This window comes from Lissotriton vulgaris, chromosome 5 (assembly GCF_964263255.1).
Source record: "Lissotriton vulgaris chromosome 5, aLisVul1.2, whole genome shotgun sequence".
NCBI lineage: Eukaryota > Metazoa > Chordata > Amphibia > Caudata > Salamandridae > Lissotriton > Lissotriton vulgaris.
The window spans coordinates 1883450961-1883467295 of record NC_141693.1 but is presented as its reverse complement, the minus strand read 5'-3'; the positions used below and the strand labels follow the sequence as shown (position 1 = coordinate 1883467295).

Genomic DNA, 16335 nt, shown 5'->3' with positions numbered 1-16335 from the left:
GGGTAATGAGCCCTCCCCCGCTACTGGCAAAGCAAGCTTACCAGATTCGGTTGTTGTTCCCGCCGCTTTCTCGAGACCAGCTGCCGGTCCTTCCGGTGTCACCTGTGGGGGAACAAGAGGGAGATTCGCCTTTGCAGCATCTCGCGACTGCCGCAACTGCTGCATTAGTAATTTGGCCTCTTCGGCCGTGTCTCCAGGCGCCGTAGCACCCCCTGCTTTCCTATTAAGCCATGCGGCCAACTGGGTGGCCAATTCAGGAGGCATATCCTCCTCGTTAGCGGGCGTGATCACAACCGGAATCGGTTGACCCGCGTCTGGGGTTGGTACTGGGTCATAGGATGGTTTGGCAGGGATGACTGGGGGTACCTCAGGGACCGGGACTTCCCCTGCAACCGCCCTCCTCTTGGCCCGTTTCCCCCTACCCTCGGGGACGACTCCCGGCAATGCCGGGCCTATTACCTTCCTTGGGTTACCAGGCTTGTTCATTGCGGCCAGTTGTTTCTTGATGCCCGCCATATCCCGACCAAGCGCTGGAACTTGTCCGATGCTTTGTTCCATTCTCGCTATTCTGTTCACCAACATGCGAAGCACCTGGTCTGTCTCGGAACCCTTTCCTGCCTTCTTGCCAGACATGGTTTCGATTATCCACTCCGGGTCGATCAACACGGTCCTGAACCCTTCGCTGTAAAGTCACTGGAAGAGAAACACAAGAATTACAAGTTCTCAAAATTGCTCCTTGTTCCGTCGAGGGCTCACGAGCAACGAGTGGGTGCAGCCTTCCAAGCACAGGAACAAGAGGGCGCTTCTTCGGATTCCCGCTCCATTTATTCTTGTTCGGGAGGGCGTGTACCCTCCCCCAGTACGCCTACTGGGCGTGGCCATCGGTGTAGGTGTCTAGGACAACCCCTCTTGGGCGGGAAAAGGCGCGCCCCGGCTACGCCGCTTCGGGCATACCAGCCGAGACACGCCTCCCGCCCAAAACGGTTTCCCGGGAGGATCGGGGCACCCAACCATACGTTCGGGCGGACCGAGTGGTCGCCCCTTTCCAGAATGGCCCATTTAGAGCAAGCTGCATTATAAACGGGTATGTGGATGCTCCCCAGAAGGTTGTTACCGGCATTATTATATGCAGACGATTGTGTTTTAATGTCCAGAACCGGCTTGGGGTTGCAAAGGCTTTTAACTAGTTTTAATAATTTTATGAATGACCTTGGCCTGAAGACCAATAAAGCCAAATCCTATATCACGGTGGTGGGCAAATCACCAACTATTGTAAAGACATGTTTTATAGGTAGCGAGAAATTGCTTTATGTATCTACCTTTTCTTGTTTAGGAATTATTTTTGATTCAAATAGCACTTGGCTTCATCTAATAGAGGCAAGGACTAGGGGCTTCAACCAAAATCTGGAGGGCATTTTTAGATTTGCTAAAAAAACTAGGTTCCCGCCCAATAAGAGCAATTATAGAAATCTAAAAAGCATGTACGTGTGTGGCTACTCTGTACGAAGCTAGAGTCTGGGCTTTTGCAACATCCCAACCACAAGAGAGCTGAAAACATCTTTTTTTGAAACGCTTGCTGACTGTACCAAAAAGCACTGCCACCACTATTTGTTACAGCGAGCTTGGCGTGATCCCGCTGTCCTTCCTCATACAACTAGCACCTCTATTATTATGGTATAACATCTGGGTAAAGGAAGAAACCGGTTTAAACCGCTCCGTCATTACAGACTGCCTAAAATTAGAGTGGGTGAACAAAATCCCTTGGATTTCTTATGTTGGAGCCCAGCTGAAAAATGTAAGCTTGTCAGATTATTTCAACAACCCAGGAAATATTGCTAAAATATCAAGGGCCAAGTTGAAGAAAGAATTTTTGGCACACTCCTATTTGAAAAGAGATATTCGGAGATGGTAAAAAAATGGTTATTGATCGCTCACTTCTAGTCTGTTCTTTAGGTACTGAGCCTTATCTTTCTTTTTATTTTAGTCATGTACAATTGTTCTATCTTAAAAGGTTCAGGTTTGGAACTTCCCATCTGTTGGTTTCATAACCGCGTAACATATATTCCGATGCCAAAATGATTGTATGCCGATGTGACTCAAAGTCAGCGCAGAGTACGTTGCATTTCATGTTTTTTTGTAAACTTTTTACCAACCCAAGGAGCGCTTTTTTAACACCTCTCTTAAAATTCCTAAATATAAGAAAATGTCATGCTGCTTTGCACTACCTTCAGCTTTTAAAAGATGAATGTATCTACTTAATGGTTTATAAATACATGTCCTCCTCAGTTTGTTTACGGAATATTGTTGGAAAATGATTCCCATGTTTTTTTCTATAACTTTTGTACAGGATTCCAGATCCCGTAGTGTGGGATCGTCTCCCACAGTGACTAATGATGACATTTTGAAATTGTTGCCAATAAGTATTATGAACGTAGTTGATCTTTTTTGCTCTCTTACCATCTATAGTTCAAACACCGTTGTGCCTATGCCTTCGTGATAATTATCTGAGAAGAGATGTGATTTGGACATTTGTAAATTATTCTTTTTATCTAGGGTATTTTTATCTGGTATTTGATATTTTATTAACTTCATTGTGTTTTAATCAGAAATGCTTTAATGAAGTATTCTTTTAAGGCTTAGAATATAGATTTCTGACTGACTGACTGGCCCATTTAGACTTTGAGCTATGCTGTCTACGTCCCCATGCCCTTTCTTTAGTGTTTGTAGTAATTACCCGAAAGTGGCAGCTCTGGACATGTTCTCTTTTAAGTGAGCGAATTGACTGACAACCACTTACCTAATCGCTTTCTATCAGACATGTGCTACTGTTTCTTTCACTCCAGGTTCTGGGATTATAGGTTGTGCGAATCATTGAGGGGTTAGGGTCAGTGAGATGGGGGTAAGTGGAGAATTGTACAAACTATGAGCACAGCTCCTAATCTTGGCAAGGAGAAAACATGTAGCAATAACAAAGATCCCAGTAGTAGTTGAGTAGTAGTAGTTTATTCACTACAGGATGCTTCGCATGCCCGTCATGACTTACTATGGTGCACCTTACTCATCCTTATACATATACTACAGGACTTCATCATTTTTCCCAGGTCACTTTTGTCACTGTACTTTCTAATTCTGTACCAGCCCACAATTAGCCACTTACATTTGCTGTCTTATGTCAGGTAGCTCTTTTGCCTCAAAACTCTATTAGTAGTGTGCTTATAGGGCTACCCCAAAACTCAGACATGTGTTGCATAGCTATTGATTTGCTCCTTAGCAACCTCTTTGGCACTATATAAAGCTGACACCAGAGATCACACAGTTTAAGCATGATGTATACATAATATTAGTATTTTATAGTATTAAGCTTACATACTGTCTTATGTTATGCTTTCTTGTTTACAGCGATGCATATTTGAGGAATCTGGCTGTCTCTGGCAATTTTACTCCAAATGAGCAAAGTCTGCCGAATTCCTGCACATTGAGTGCCTTTGTACAGGAAAAGATAGAGAATTTAAAAGGTAACTATGCACCAGCTGATGAGACAAGTCATATCTAGATCGGGTGTGGTAAGTCATCAGGAACTACTGTTACCCTGTGCAGTTTCTGACCAGTAAAAGATCTTCTATTTAAACGCCCTCATGGCTCTGTCCGCATCTTTAGTTATCAAACTATCTTCCGATGGTTGTAAGTATCTGATGGGGAAGCCTGATGGTTATCCAGTGTGGCTTCCAATGACTTCACAGTCTTAACAAAATAAACATATGTAATCAGTACCAATAAACTTACAAATAGACTGGTATATTTTTTTAGTAGTTGCAATTGGATGTGTGCTCAATAATTGGGTGTTTGCCTATGGCAGATCCTGATGACCATGTCTGGTTCTTTAAGTCCCGGTGTCTAGCTCGCCTTCATTGGTAGTCTTGTCTTGTATCATACCTCAATGCCCTGTGTCTAGATCTCTCTCGCTGGCTGCTAAACTCTGTCTCCATTCCAATGATTGTATGAGGAAAATCCTGTTGCTCACCTGCTCACCTGCCACACGGAGCCATCTGGTGACCATCTCGCCACCGGACGCCATCTCGCACCTGGGGCCCTGACGCTGTGGTCTCGCCGCTCCACGCCATCGCGGCGGCTGGAGACTACAGCTCCCAGAGGGCAGTGCGACGACTTCCAGCTGGCCACTTCCTGACGCTGCGCGCCCGGAGCCGCTACTTAAACAGGGAGTCCCCTCGGTGGAGCGGGGAGGAAAATCCTGTTGCTCACCTGCTCACATGCCAAACGGAGCCATCTGGTGACCATCTCGCCACCGGACGCCATCTCGCACCTGGGGCCCTGACGCTGTGGTCTCGCCGCTCCACGCCATCGCGGCGGCTGGAGACTACAGCTCTCAGAGGGCAGTGCAACGACTTCCGGCTGGCCACTTCCTGACGCTGCGCGCCCGGAGGCGCTACTTAAACAGGGAGTCCCCTCGGTGGAGCGGGGAGGAAAATCCTGTTGCTCACCTGCTCACCTGCCACACGGAGCCATCTGGTGACCATCTCGCCACCGGACGCCATCTCGCACCTGGGGCCCTGACGCTGTGGTCTCGCCGCTCCACGCCATCGCGGCGGCTGGAGACTACAGCTCCCAGAGGGCAGTGCGACGACTTCCGGCTGGCCACTTCCTGGCGCTGCGCGCCCGGAGCTGCTACTTAAACAGGGAGTCCCCTCGGTGGAGCGGGGAGGAAAATCCTGTTGCTCACCTGCTCACATGCCAAACGGAGCCATCTGGTGACCATCTCGCCACCGGACGCCATCTCGCACCTGGGGCCCTGACGCTGTGGTCTCGCCGCTCCACGCCATCGCGGCGGCTGGAGACTACAGCTCTCGGAGGGCAGTGCAACGACTTCCGGCTGGCCACTTCCTGACGCTGCGCGCCCGGAGGCGCTACTTAAACAGGGAGTCCCCTCGGTGGAGCGGGGAGGAAAATCCTGTTGCTCACCTGCTCACCTGCCACACGGAGCCATCTGGTGACCATCTCGCCACCGGACGCCATCTCGCACCTGGGGCCCTGACGCTGTGGTCTCGCCGCTCCACGCCATCGCGGCGGCTGGAGACTACAGCTCCCAGAGGGCAGTGCGACGACTTCCGGCTGGCCACTTCCTGACGCTGCGCGCCCGGAGGCGCTACTTAAACAGGGAGTCACCTCCGCGTCGCGGACGGCGCTGGGCGAAGCCCGGGCAAAGGGCGGGCCCTCTGAGGCCCTCAGAGGTCAACAGTGGTTGGTCGGGCCACCCCTCTAACATTCCTCTGGTAAGGTTAGCATCTCATCTGGATAATAAAATGGGCGACTGCACCGTTATTAGTAATATCACTGACGTACTTACCCAGGGTGCAGAGACCTCTGTATCTCTCATATCATCTTTTGAGACATTGATAGATACTGCGTTTAATGAGATTGTTGAAACTGAGAGGAGGTTCTCAATGGGTTCACTGACTATTAACCAACTAAGTGCAACAGGCTGTTCAAACGGCAACATTCACATAACCCCTGAAGTCATCGTGGCTAAACCATCGCATCCTGCTGTTAGTGTGCCCATTGTCCTTGAAGATGAAAATACTGTTACATACATAGCCCCAGACGTAGCCCCTGACCCTGCCTCGTCATTACCAACTATTGAGGCTACTATTGAGGTCTCTGAGAACACAGGAGCTAAGAGAACAAGCATTTGCAATGCAATAGGTCTCGCATTATTTAAGTTTGAGCTATTAGCATTGTAAATGGCAATTGTTTTTTGCTTTATGCTATAGTTTTTTTTTTACATAAAAAGCTTCATATAAAATATGTTTTATTAAAGTTATTTATGCAGTATCTAAATTTTGTTTGCATAAAACAGTATAATAATATCTTAGTAAAAAAGTCAAATATTTTAATGGAAATTCACCAAATGTTCATTTATGTGTTGGTTTTGAAAATAGCTAAATTAATAGCTTTGTCATTTACAATGCCAATAGTTATAACTTTCGCAAATGTGACACCTATAGCATTTGTAATGCAACATTTGTATTTACGTGACTTAGATGTATTGATATTACAAATAACAATGGCTTTTAATTTTTTTTTAATACTTAATAAAAGTGATTGTAATTTATAATGGCAATAGCTTAAACTTTTGTAAATAACTTTTGTGAAGATTATGTTCAGTGTATTTTATTGTAACAAAATCCAAGAACAGAAGTGAAATATTAACATCTTTTTGTGACATTTGTAATAAAGCTTGAAACATTGAGAGAACATATTTGTGCTGTGGTGGTGCTGAGCGATGCTGTGGTGGTGCTGAATGGGGCTGTGGTGATGCTGAGTGATGCAGTGGTGGTGCTGAGTGGTGCTATGGTGGTGCTGTGGTGGTGCTGAGTGATGCCGAGTGATGCTGTGGTGGTGCTGAGTGGTGCTGTGGTGGTTCTGAGTGATGCTGTGGTGGTTCTGACTGATAATGTGGTGGTGCTGAGTGACTGTACTCACTGTCACTCTGCACTCACTGTCACTCTGCACTCACTGTCACTCTGCACGCACTCTGCACTCACTGTCACTCTGCACTCACTGTCACTCTGCACTCACTGTCACTCTGCACTCACTGTCACTCTGCACTCACTGCCACTCTGCATGCACTCTGCACTCACTGTCACTCTGCACTCACTGTCACTCTGCACTCACTCTGCACTCACTCTGCACTCACTGTCACTCTGCACTCACTGTCACTCTGCACTCACTGTTACTCTGCACTCACTGTCACTCTGCACTCATTGTCACTCTGCACTCACTGTCACTCTGCACTCACTGTCACTCTGCACGCACTCTGCACTCACTGTCACTCTGCACTCACTGTCACTCTGCACTCACTGTCACTCTGCACGCACTCTGCACTCACTGTCACTCTGCACTCACTGTCACTCTGCACTCACTGTCACTCTGCACGCACTCTGCACTCACTGTCACTCTGCACTCACTGTCACTCTGCACTCACTGTCACTCTGCACTCACTGTCACTCTGCACTCACTGTCACTCTGCACTCACTGTCACTCTGCACTCACTGTCACTTCGCACTCACTGTCACTTCGCACTCACTGTCACTCAGCACTCACTGTCACGTTGCACTCACTGTCACTCCGCACTCACTGTCACTCCGCACTCACTGTCACTCTGCACTCACTGTCACTCCGCACTCACTGTCACTCCGCACTCACTGTCACTCTGCGCTCACTGTCACTCTGCACGCACTCTGCACTCACTGTTTCTGCACGCACTCTGCACTCACTGTCACTCCGCACTCACTGTCACTCTGCACTCACTGTCACTCTGCACTCACTCTGCACTCACTGTCACTCTGCACGCACTCTGCACTCACTGTCACTCTGCACTCACTGTCACTCCGCACTCACTGTCACTCCGCACTCACTGTCACTCCGCACTCACTGTCACTCTGCACGCACTCTGCACTTACTGTCACTCTGCACGCACTCTGCACTCACTGTCACTCTGCACGCACTCTGTACGCACTGTCACTCTGCACGCACTGTCATTCTGCACGCACTCTGCACTCACTGTCACTCTGCACTCACTGTCACTGCACTCACTCTGCACTCACTGTCACTCTGCACTCACTGTCACTCTGCACTCACTGTCACTCTGCACTCACTGTCACTCTGCACTCACTCTGACTCTGCACGCACTCTGCACTCACTGTTTCTGCACGCACTCTGCACTCACTGTCACTCTGCACTCACTGTCACTCTGCACTCACTGTCACTCTGCACTCACTGTCACTCTGCACTCACTGTCACTCCGCACTCACTGTGAATTTAAAATAGGATTGTCTTTATTGCCAAGGGGGAATACATCATTTTTACTTTTAGTATATTTAATAACTCAAGGGCTGTTGCTAATCTCATGAATTGTTACTTATAAATTACACTTTTTAAGTGGTCTAGAAGGGTTAAGTGTTGTAAATTCGTTTGCGAGATCACAAAAAATCAAGTCTTGTGTCCCACTTTGTATAAAATCTTCTCTCTACATGCATGTAGAAGAGTGGACTATCGGGGAACCAGGCTGGTATTTTGAGCAGTTGCTGGCTTGAACAGTTCTGAACCAGTTTTAATAATTCACATGGAGCAATCCGAGTTATTTGTTCCAATGTGATGACAGCTGCTGTCTGCTGGAGGGGACGCGCGCATTTTTTATGCAGCGTTTATTTCTCTATTTCTAACTCTTCCACTTCCTTCTTTCTTTCTCATTGGTGAGACCTTCATGTGTTTTGAGTACTTACTACCTAAGGCTTTTGAGAGTAACGGCCAAGCCATACCTGCCTCCAGTCCCCCCATCTCTCTGCTCCTTGTCTCTCTTTCTTAACGTTATTTATTTCAACTATTTAAAAACTGTGCTTTCAGCTTTGGCTGCCTGAAAGTGCTGTAAAGAAATTGGTGACAAAAAGGTTGTACTGATAAAGTACGTGTTTCCGCTTGAAAATAACTTGCTGCTATGAAAGGAGCGCCTTTAAGAGCTAAACTCTCAAGGAATGTAAAGGCCTCCTTTCCTATCTTTTGTTAGTAATATTAACAGGATGAAAACAAACACAAATCAATCAATTAGCATTTGTGTAGCGCAGCATTGCATCACTAGGGGTATCTGGGCGCTGTGTGTTGTTGAAAAAGCCAGGTCTTCTTTATTTAAGTTTTATTGATTTTGTCAATCATAACCCTTACAAAAGTACATCACATTGCTCTTACTGTACTCAGGGCGGTTACACAACATATTGTTTCTTATACAGCATAGAATATTCATGAGGGGTTAGGAACTGGCAGAAAGATCAAACGTTGGGTAAGCCATCAGGTGAATTTTCGCATTGATTTGCCAGCAAATATGCACTAAAGGGGGCCCAAATGTCCTTCGGTCTGGACGGTCCTGGTTCACTGATCCCTACACCATGTGATATCCACTAACGAGTGCTGCAATTTGGGGACACCTCTGCCCTCGCAGTTTAGACCACTTTCCTCTTTGCTAGCAAAAGTGCACCTGCCAGTCCTGTGGTTTTAAGTGTTCAATAAGTCTCAACTGACACAATAGCAGGCGCCACCCACCGCTTCCAGGATCGTGCCCAAAACTCTTTCACAATACCACGCCAGGTGTGTGAGCATCGCCTACAGCGGCCAACTCTCTCAAACCAGATCTGTGCAGATGCTTGGTCAGCTGTATATATTTAATATGGATAATACGTAAATTACAATTAGCTGTTAAAGCGCAGCAGTGTTCCCAGTTCTCTCCTGCTCTTAAGGGCCGTGTCTGCCTACATTGCGTTAAATCATTGTGTTTGAGTTTTTCTTTTTAAGTCTGCTTCCTGCGAAAGGGTGACTCCGGTGTGTGGATCTTGAAACTGAAAGTGCAATCACGAGCATGCGCACTAAACCGGCAGAAGAGTGGGGAGCTTAAAAATACATGCGGCCAAGACATGGACCATAGTGCGGCTGCGCAGACTTATGCGCATGCGTGGAAATGCGGGGGGTGTAAAGATAGATGGGGTGGGTCTATTGATAGTACACCGGCCTGCGACCAGGAAGTCAGGCAGGCCGGGCGGGACAACCGGAAGTAGGAGGGCGGGAGCCTACCCCGCCTCCCACGGAAGAGCCGCGATTGTTTGGCGCACCGGAGCAGGCAGGAGCCTACCCTGCGCCCCGGTGCCGAAGAAGGGAAGAAGAGTCTTGCTGCCGGTGGGAGCCGCTGCACTGAGGATGCCGGTGAGTGGGGCGTCGCCTTGTTGGGGGGGGGGGGGGCATCTGTGCGCGCGCGCGGCGGCGGACTGTGTATGTGTGTGAGCGTGCATGTGTGTGTGTATGTGCATGTGTCCTGGAGTCTGTGTGTATGCGTGTGTGTGACGGGGGGGGGGGTTGCCTGTCTGGGTGCCTGCGTGTCTGTGTAAGTGTAAATGCGTGTGCGTGTGTGTGGAGCCGAGAGGAGAGGGGCTGGTGTGTGTGGAGGGGTCTCTGTGTATGCGTGTAGGTGACGGGGGTGTGCCTGTGTATGCGTGTGTATGTGCGCATGCGTGAGTGCTGTGTATGCGTGTGGCTGTGATGTGCGCATGCGTGAATGTTGACGCGCGTGCACGCAGCTCAATCCAGCCAGGATAAGCTCGTCACAGTTTCTTGTCCCTCATTCCCCCGTGTCAGACAGCTTTAAGTCTCCAGCCTGGACGCATCCTTCGGATGCGATGTCCAGGCGAGACCTAAAAAGGGGACCTGTAAAACTAACTTACAACAAAAGGAAGCAGCCACTTAGGAGTGCTAACCAACCAACACCACAAAGCATGTGGAATAGGGGAAAGAAACAGAAGCTGAATCAACAGATAGTATCTGTGCAGGACCAACCTCATCTGGGCGATGTCGTAGTCATAAATAATGATGACTCAAATTCAATGTCAATTTCCACTCAGAATGAACTCCCCAATGCAAATAGTTACCACTCCAAATCAGAGGGGAATCTCATTGAGACCATTGCAGATACTATTTTTAAACAACTTGAAGGTCAAATGATCAAACAATTTAATAATATTTTTAAAAGACTTGACAGACTGGAAAATTTAATTAAAAATGATGATGCCAAGAGAAAGGGTATAGTGAGCTTGGATAGAGTCGAACGTCTGCTAAAAGACCTGGAATCCACCACTTGTGTTCTTACTAGTGGCGATCAGATTACCAATAGGGCTAAGGAACCACAGGCTGCTACTACTTCACCCCCGACCATCATACCTGCGGAGACCAAAAGTATAAGAGGTAGTAACTCGCCTGACTCTTTGACTAAACCCCCTCTGCAACCCAGGAATGTTACCAGTGCTTCTGATCCCTCGACCAAATCTTCCCCCTCTCCCAGCGTTGTAAATGGAGCAATAAAGAAAAATAACAAGAGTAATCCAGTGACAGGCACTACAATGCAAAAGGCTTCTACGAATTCCAGCCAGCGCCACAATAAGACCCCACATGAAGACACCAGGCCTGTTAAACATCAAGGCCCTGCCTTACATCTTCCACCTGAGGCCTGTCCTTATGTCTTAGTTCTGGCTGGTATTCCACCTCTCAGGGAAGGTCAAGGAGAATCGTGGGTTCAACTGCATAATAAGTGTATAGACTGGTTAACGAAGCACAAGGGGGTGGGTTATGACATTTCCAAAGAGATCATATCCACACGGCGAGTAACTTGGGTAGGTCCTCTTTTCAAAAACATTAATGGGGACTGTATCGTAATTAATTTCAGGAATCCGGGCACTGCAAAATTCTTGCTGAATAAAAACTTTGTTCAACATGGTCCATCTACTGTGGTGACCCCTTTACCGTTAAATTACTTTTACCGTCCCCCACACAAAATGATGCAGCCCCCACCTGTATTCCCATTACAAAACAGGTTTTCAATATTCCATGACTTGGAAACACTGGATTGACTGTCCCCCACTATCGATGAACCGGTTTCTGTATGTTCTGCTATTGATCAGATAGTGGAAATATTACCTGAGGTACTTCCGTCAATACCCAAGACTTTTTCACTTAAAACATCATGTGAACAACAGGGGCATATTACAGCAAGACCTATTTCAGGAATTGACCAGGGCCCTTGTTTGAGGCTAGATAATAATCTGACAATCCTTAGCTGGAACATTGCCGGCCTGAAGGCCAGGATGGAAATTACCTCCTGGAAGGACTGGGTCAACTGCCATGATGTACTAATGTTCCAAGAAACCTGGTGTATCGATGACTTGTTATTTGAGGGGTACAGCTGCCACAATAGGATTGTTTCGGCCCCCCCGTTTGGTCGTCCGAGCGGCGGACTATCTATCTGGGTCAAAATTTCTGCAGAACTTAAAGTTGATATACTCCAAACCAATTGCCCAAGCTTTATGGCATTATCATATACCCAAAGGACAAGGCTATGTTTGATCAATTTCTACAATAATGACTTTTTGTCCCACCGAACCGCAATTTTATTCTTTTATTCGATTTTATAGATGGAATTTTGGATGGTCAGAAATACGGGAAATTTGACGGTATCTGTCTAGGAGGGGATTTTAATGCTCATATACATTCGAGAAATCCCTCATGTAAAAGAGGTACAGAACTGACAAATCTCCTTGCAACTAGAGACCTTGTAAATTGTATGGAATATGTTGGTACGGAAACTAGTGCCGCTCCATTTTCCACCTTTATTGGTCATGGGGGGGGCACTACAATTGATTATGTTTTTGTTTCACCTCCTGTCGCTAACTCCTTAACAAAGGCTGAAGTTGTATGTAAAATTTATAGCCACCACTATCCGATTGTTATTCACCTATTACTTCCGAGGGGTAAGTGTTCACGAAATGAAATGGGTGCTAGAAATTTGGAGGTCTCAACTGATAAATTGAGGGTAATTTGGAAGGGCATGGATAACAGGGGAATCCTAGCTAAAATCATTAAAAAACACCCAGTTCTGATCGAAAACTGTCTCACTATTGATGACCATGGGGTTAATATAATTACATCATTCACTGAACTCTGCTCTGTAATAAAAGGTGAGATTTCCAGACCTGCTTCTAGTAAAGCTGAGGAAACACCTAGATGGTTTGATGCCCTCTGTTCAAAAGCAAATAGGAAGTTGAGAGCCGCCCTAAAAGCCGAACCTAGGGATATACCGCAAATAAGGTTGCTCAGAGCAGAGTACAAACTTACCCTACGTACTAGATCAAATGAACTGCTTAAAACACACTGGGGTTCCTTGGCACGCTCGGCCGAATTGAAAGACACAACTGGGTTTTGGAGGGAGGTAAAGAAGATAAGATCTATAGGCTCAAATCTAACGGAAATCAATTGTAACATCACTGGTCCTATCTGGGTTGAACATTTTACTAAAATTTATGCTACACCAGACAACCCCTCTCCAACCCTACTCCCCTTAAGCCCACTTAACATCTCGGTGTCCGAGGTTGAGGATGCCATATCTGAAAGCGCAGGAAACAAAGCGCCCGGTCCTGATGGGCTCTCCATTGATCATTTAAAGTGTGAGCCCGATTTTTGGGCTCCACTGCTATGTAATGTTTTTAATAACTTGACGAACGAACAAATTCCAGAAACATGGTCTTGTAGTACAATCGTCCCCATTTTTAAGAAGGGAGATAGACTGGACCCTGGGTGCTACCGCCCTATTTCGTTAATTGATAACACCCTGAAAGTTCTGGGGAGGGTTATCTTTAAAAGGATTAGAACTTGGGCGGACGAGAGTAAGATCCTACACCCTAGCCAGCTTGGTTTTCGTAGTAATGTTGGCACGGTGGAACAATGTTTAAACTTGAGTCTAATTATGGCAAAATATACTATTGCCAAGAAATCCCCTCTATATTTTGGTTTCATGGACTTAAGCTCTGCATTTGATTTTGTTAACCGTTCCCGTTTATGGTCCTCCCTTCTTGATTATGGTTTGGATGAGTACTTGGTCCATTTTTAGCTTTTTTACACAGTGATTTAAGAGCACGTGTGCGTATAAACCAAACTGGCGAAGTTTCTGATGACATTAGCATTGGTAGGGGGGTCAGACAGGGATGCGTGCTGGCCCCCCTCCTTTTTATTCTTTATATCAATAACCTGAGCAGCTCACTGAGTATTTTAACAAAAGATGTACCCCACGTAAATGGTACACCTATACCTACTCTTCTTTACGCTGATGATGCGGTCCTGATGGGCCGCACACCAAAGGCACTTCGCACTTTAATCTCAGGTTTTGTCCTTTTTATGGCAGATTTAGGCCTGACCACAAACTTTAAAAAATCCCTAATCATGAGTTGTGGTCCCAAAAAGTATAAAATTGTCGAGATTAAATCAGGGTCAAATGTTTTGAAAAGCACTTGCACTTTCCCCTATTTAGGGCTGCTATTTTCAAATACTGGTTCGTGGCAAGCACATGTATCTTATGCTAGGAACAAGTTGGGTAAATCTATAAACTGTGTCACCTCTTTGAGACAACCCAACTATGTTGATGTGATTACACCACTAGTTAAGATCTATCAAACCCAATGTATTCCAACTGGCACTTATGGTGCCGAGGTTTGGGGTTACACAAATTGTACCCATATCCAAATTGAAGAAAATAGGTTCTGTCGGAAGGTGCTGGGTGGGGTTATATGCTCCCCCCACTATGTATGTCACAATGAATTAAATATTCCATACTTAGAAGATTTTGTACGATCTAGACCAGCACTCTTCTGGCTAAAGATATGGATTAACCTGGCCACCACTTTGACACGAGATATAATACTGGACTGTTTAAAATGCGATAGAGCACACTGTATACCTTGGCTAAAAGCGGTTAAAGACTGCCTCGACAGTGTAGGATATGGATTTTTGTTTACTTCACCCATTTTAATAAATTGTTCCCATAAGGCCATTATTCGTAGGGCATTATATCATTTGTATAGTGAAGAGCGGGAAAGGAAGAACTTGTCTAAATGCACTGTTATGAAATACATGGGCTATTCCGAACCTCATATTAAACATCCAGGCCCTCCATACAGGTATTTATGTTTGCATCTTGGCAGATGGAATAGGAGTTTACTGTTTCGATTCCGAGACGGGAGTATAGTAAATTTACTAAACTTCCCCTTGGACTACAATAAACATTTAGAAACATTGAATTGTCCTTGTAACCAAAACATGAAACAGAGCCTTATGCATTTTTTGTTTTTCTGTGGTTTTTATAAAAAGCTTTCTGCTCATTACTTAATGCCCTATTGCAGAAAATATGAAATGACTAACTTTAGAATAGCATTGAGGTCTTTCTTATTATTGGGATCAGATGAAGTAATATTCAGGGTGAGCTGCTTTCTCAAAGCTGCCGTTAGATCACGAGCCACTTTATGCATTGATGCATAACTATCGCACACTGCACTTTCTTATGTTTTAAAACTCTTTTGCACATCTTGCATTTTAGCACACCATTAATGTGGACCTATTTACAACGTTGATACTATCCATCCATTTTTTTTAACGTTTGTTAGAAATACTTTTTAATTGTACACAAATGTTTTTATTAAGGAGGGACAATCTGTATGCAAATATGAAATTGAAATTGATCCACTGGTCTTTAATTTATTTTCTCAGATGTCATATTATTGTACTGTATTGTTTGACTGCATTCTGTCTGTACTTTTATGGATGTTTTTATTCCGAATAAAGATCTTTTGACTTTGACTTTGACTTGATTGTATGCCTTGCCTGTTTAAAGTATTAAGTCCATGGTAAGTTTCTGCCAGACATTCGCCACTTACTGTCCCCCTACACTTATTTCTGGGTCCATGCTCCCTGCTCCACTGCCCATCTGAGCTTGTTCCATTAGCCATATAGTTGACACCCTACCTAGCCCTTGCCACCTGGCCTGAGGGGCTCCCTCACTTGGTGCAGGTGATTCACTACTCATAGTGTGTATAGACGTTTTTTTCTCTTTTGTCACATTTGTGAATCTGTTTTCTAGTGTATGTACAGCATTAGTAGCGCACACAGTACCTACCTGGGTCGCTTGGGTCTTACCCAGTGACTCTGGTTCTTCTCAAATATTTTTCTTTATTGTGAGTAGGTGTCACGGCGATTGACCATATGGGGAACTGGGTGCCCTAGCCGATGGGTTGGTCAATGGTGTTCGAAATCAGTGAGTCTGCCACAGGATTAAAGCTTTCCGTGATTATTTTGAAGAGAGTTTTCCTTTTGGCGTTGATAATGGAAGTGTGGTAGGTTGTGCAAGAGGGTGTTTAATAATTAGCAAATAATGCTTAATTCAAAGAGAGTGTCTGCAGTTGGGGGGAATTTCGATTCTGCATGCATGTCTATGTTCAACTGCAGCATGAAACTCAGAGCAATAATTGGACATTGATGCCTGTGGAGGGGAATAATGTGGCAGCCACTGAGGCAAGGTCTTATTGGAGGTTGTCTTTGACATTTTCGAAGAATTTTAATGGCGCTTTAAATGTTTTTTTTGGCTAATGTGAGATGGATTGGCGTCAGAAAGGTAAATGAGGGTATGGTCTGAGACAACAAGTGAGGGTTGATATGGAGAAGAAATGGGGCCAGTGGCCAAGAAGGTGAACAGGACAGTTGCACTGTGACAGCTGCCCGAAGACTTGCATCCTGCACTGCGGCACCCCCCCTTGTCAGGTTCTGTAATTGGGATATTCTCTGCTCCTTGAGACCTCCTAGAGGTCGGGCAGAGCTGCATAAGCCCTGGGAGGAGCAGTACTGAGCAGCACACTGAGGGAAATTAGGCTAGGCTGCTCTGGTTGCCTTGAGGCTGCCTGGAGGAGT

General features: G+C 45.8%; 1 protein-coding gene across 2 annotated transcripts in view; it reads left to right on the top strand.

Moving 5' to 3' along the window:
- Nucleotides 1–16335, top strand: part of LOC147717620 (E3 ubiquitin-protein ligase TRIM39-like) — a 587574-nt gene that overhangs the window by 462975 nt on the left and 108264 nt on the right. For both annotated transcript variants that reach the window (XM_086920536.1, XM_086920535.1), the window contains one exon: nt 3400–3515. In XM_086920536.1, coding sequence (XP_086776662.1) covers nt 3400–3515 — 116 coding nt within the window. The remainder of the gene's footprint in view (nt 1–3399; nt 3516–16335) is intronic.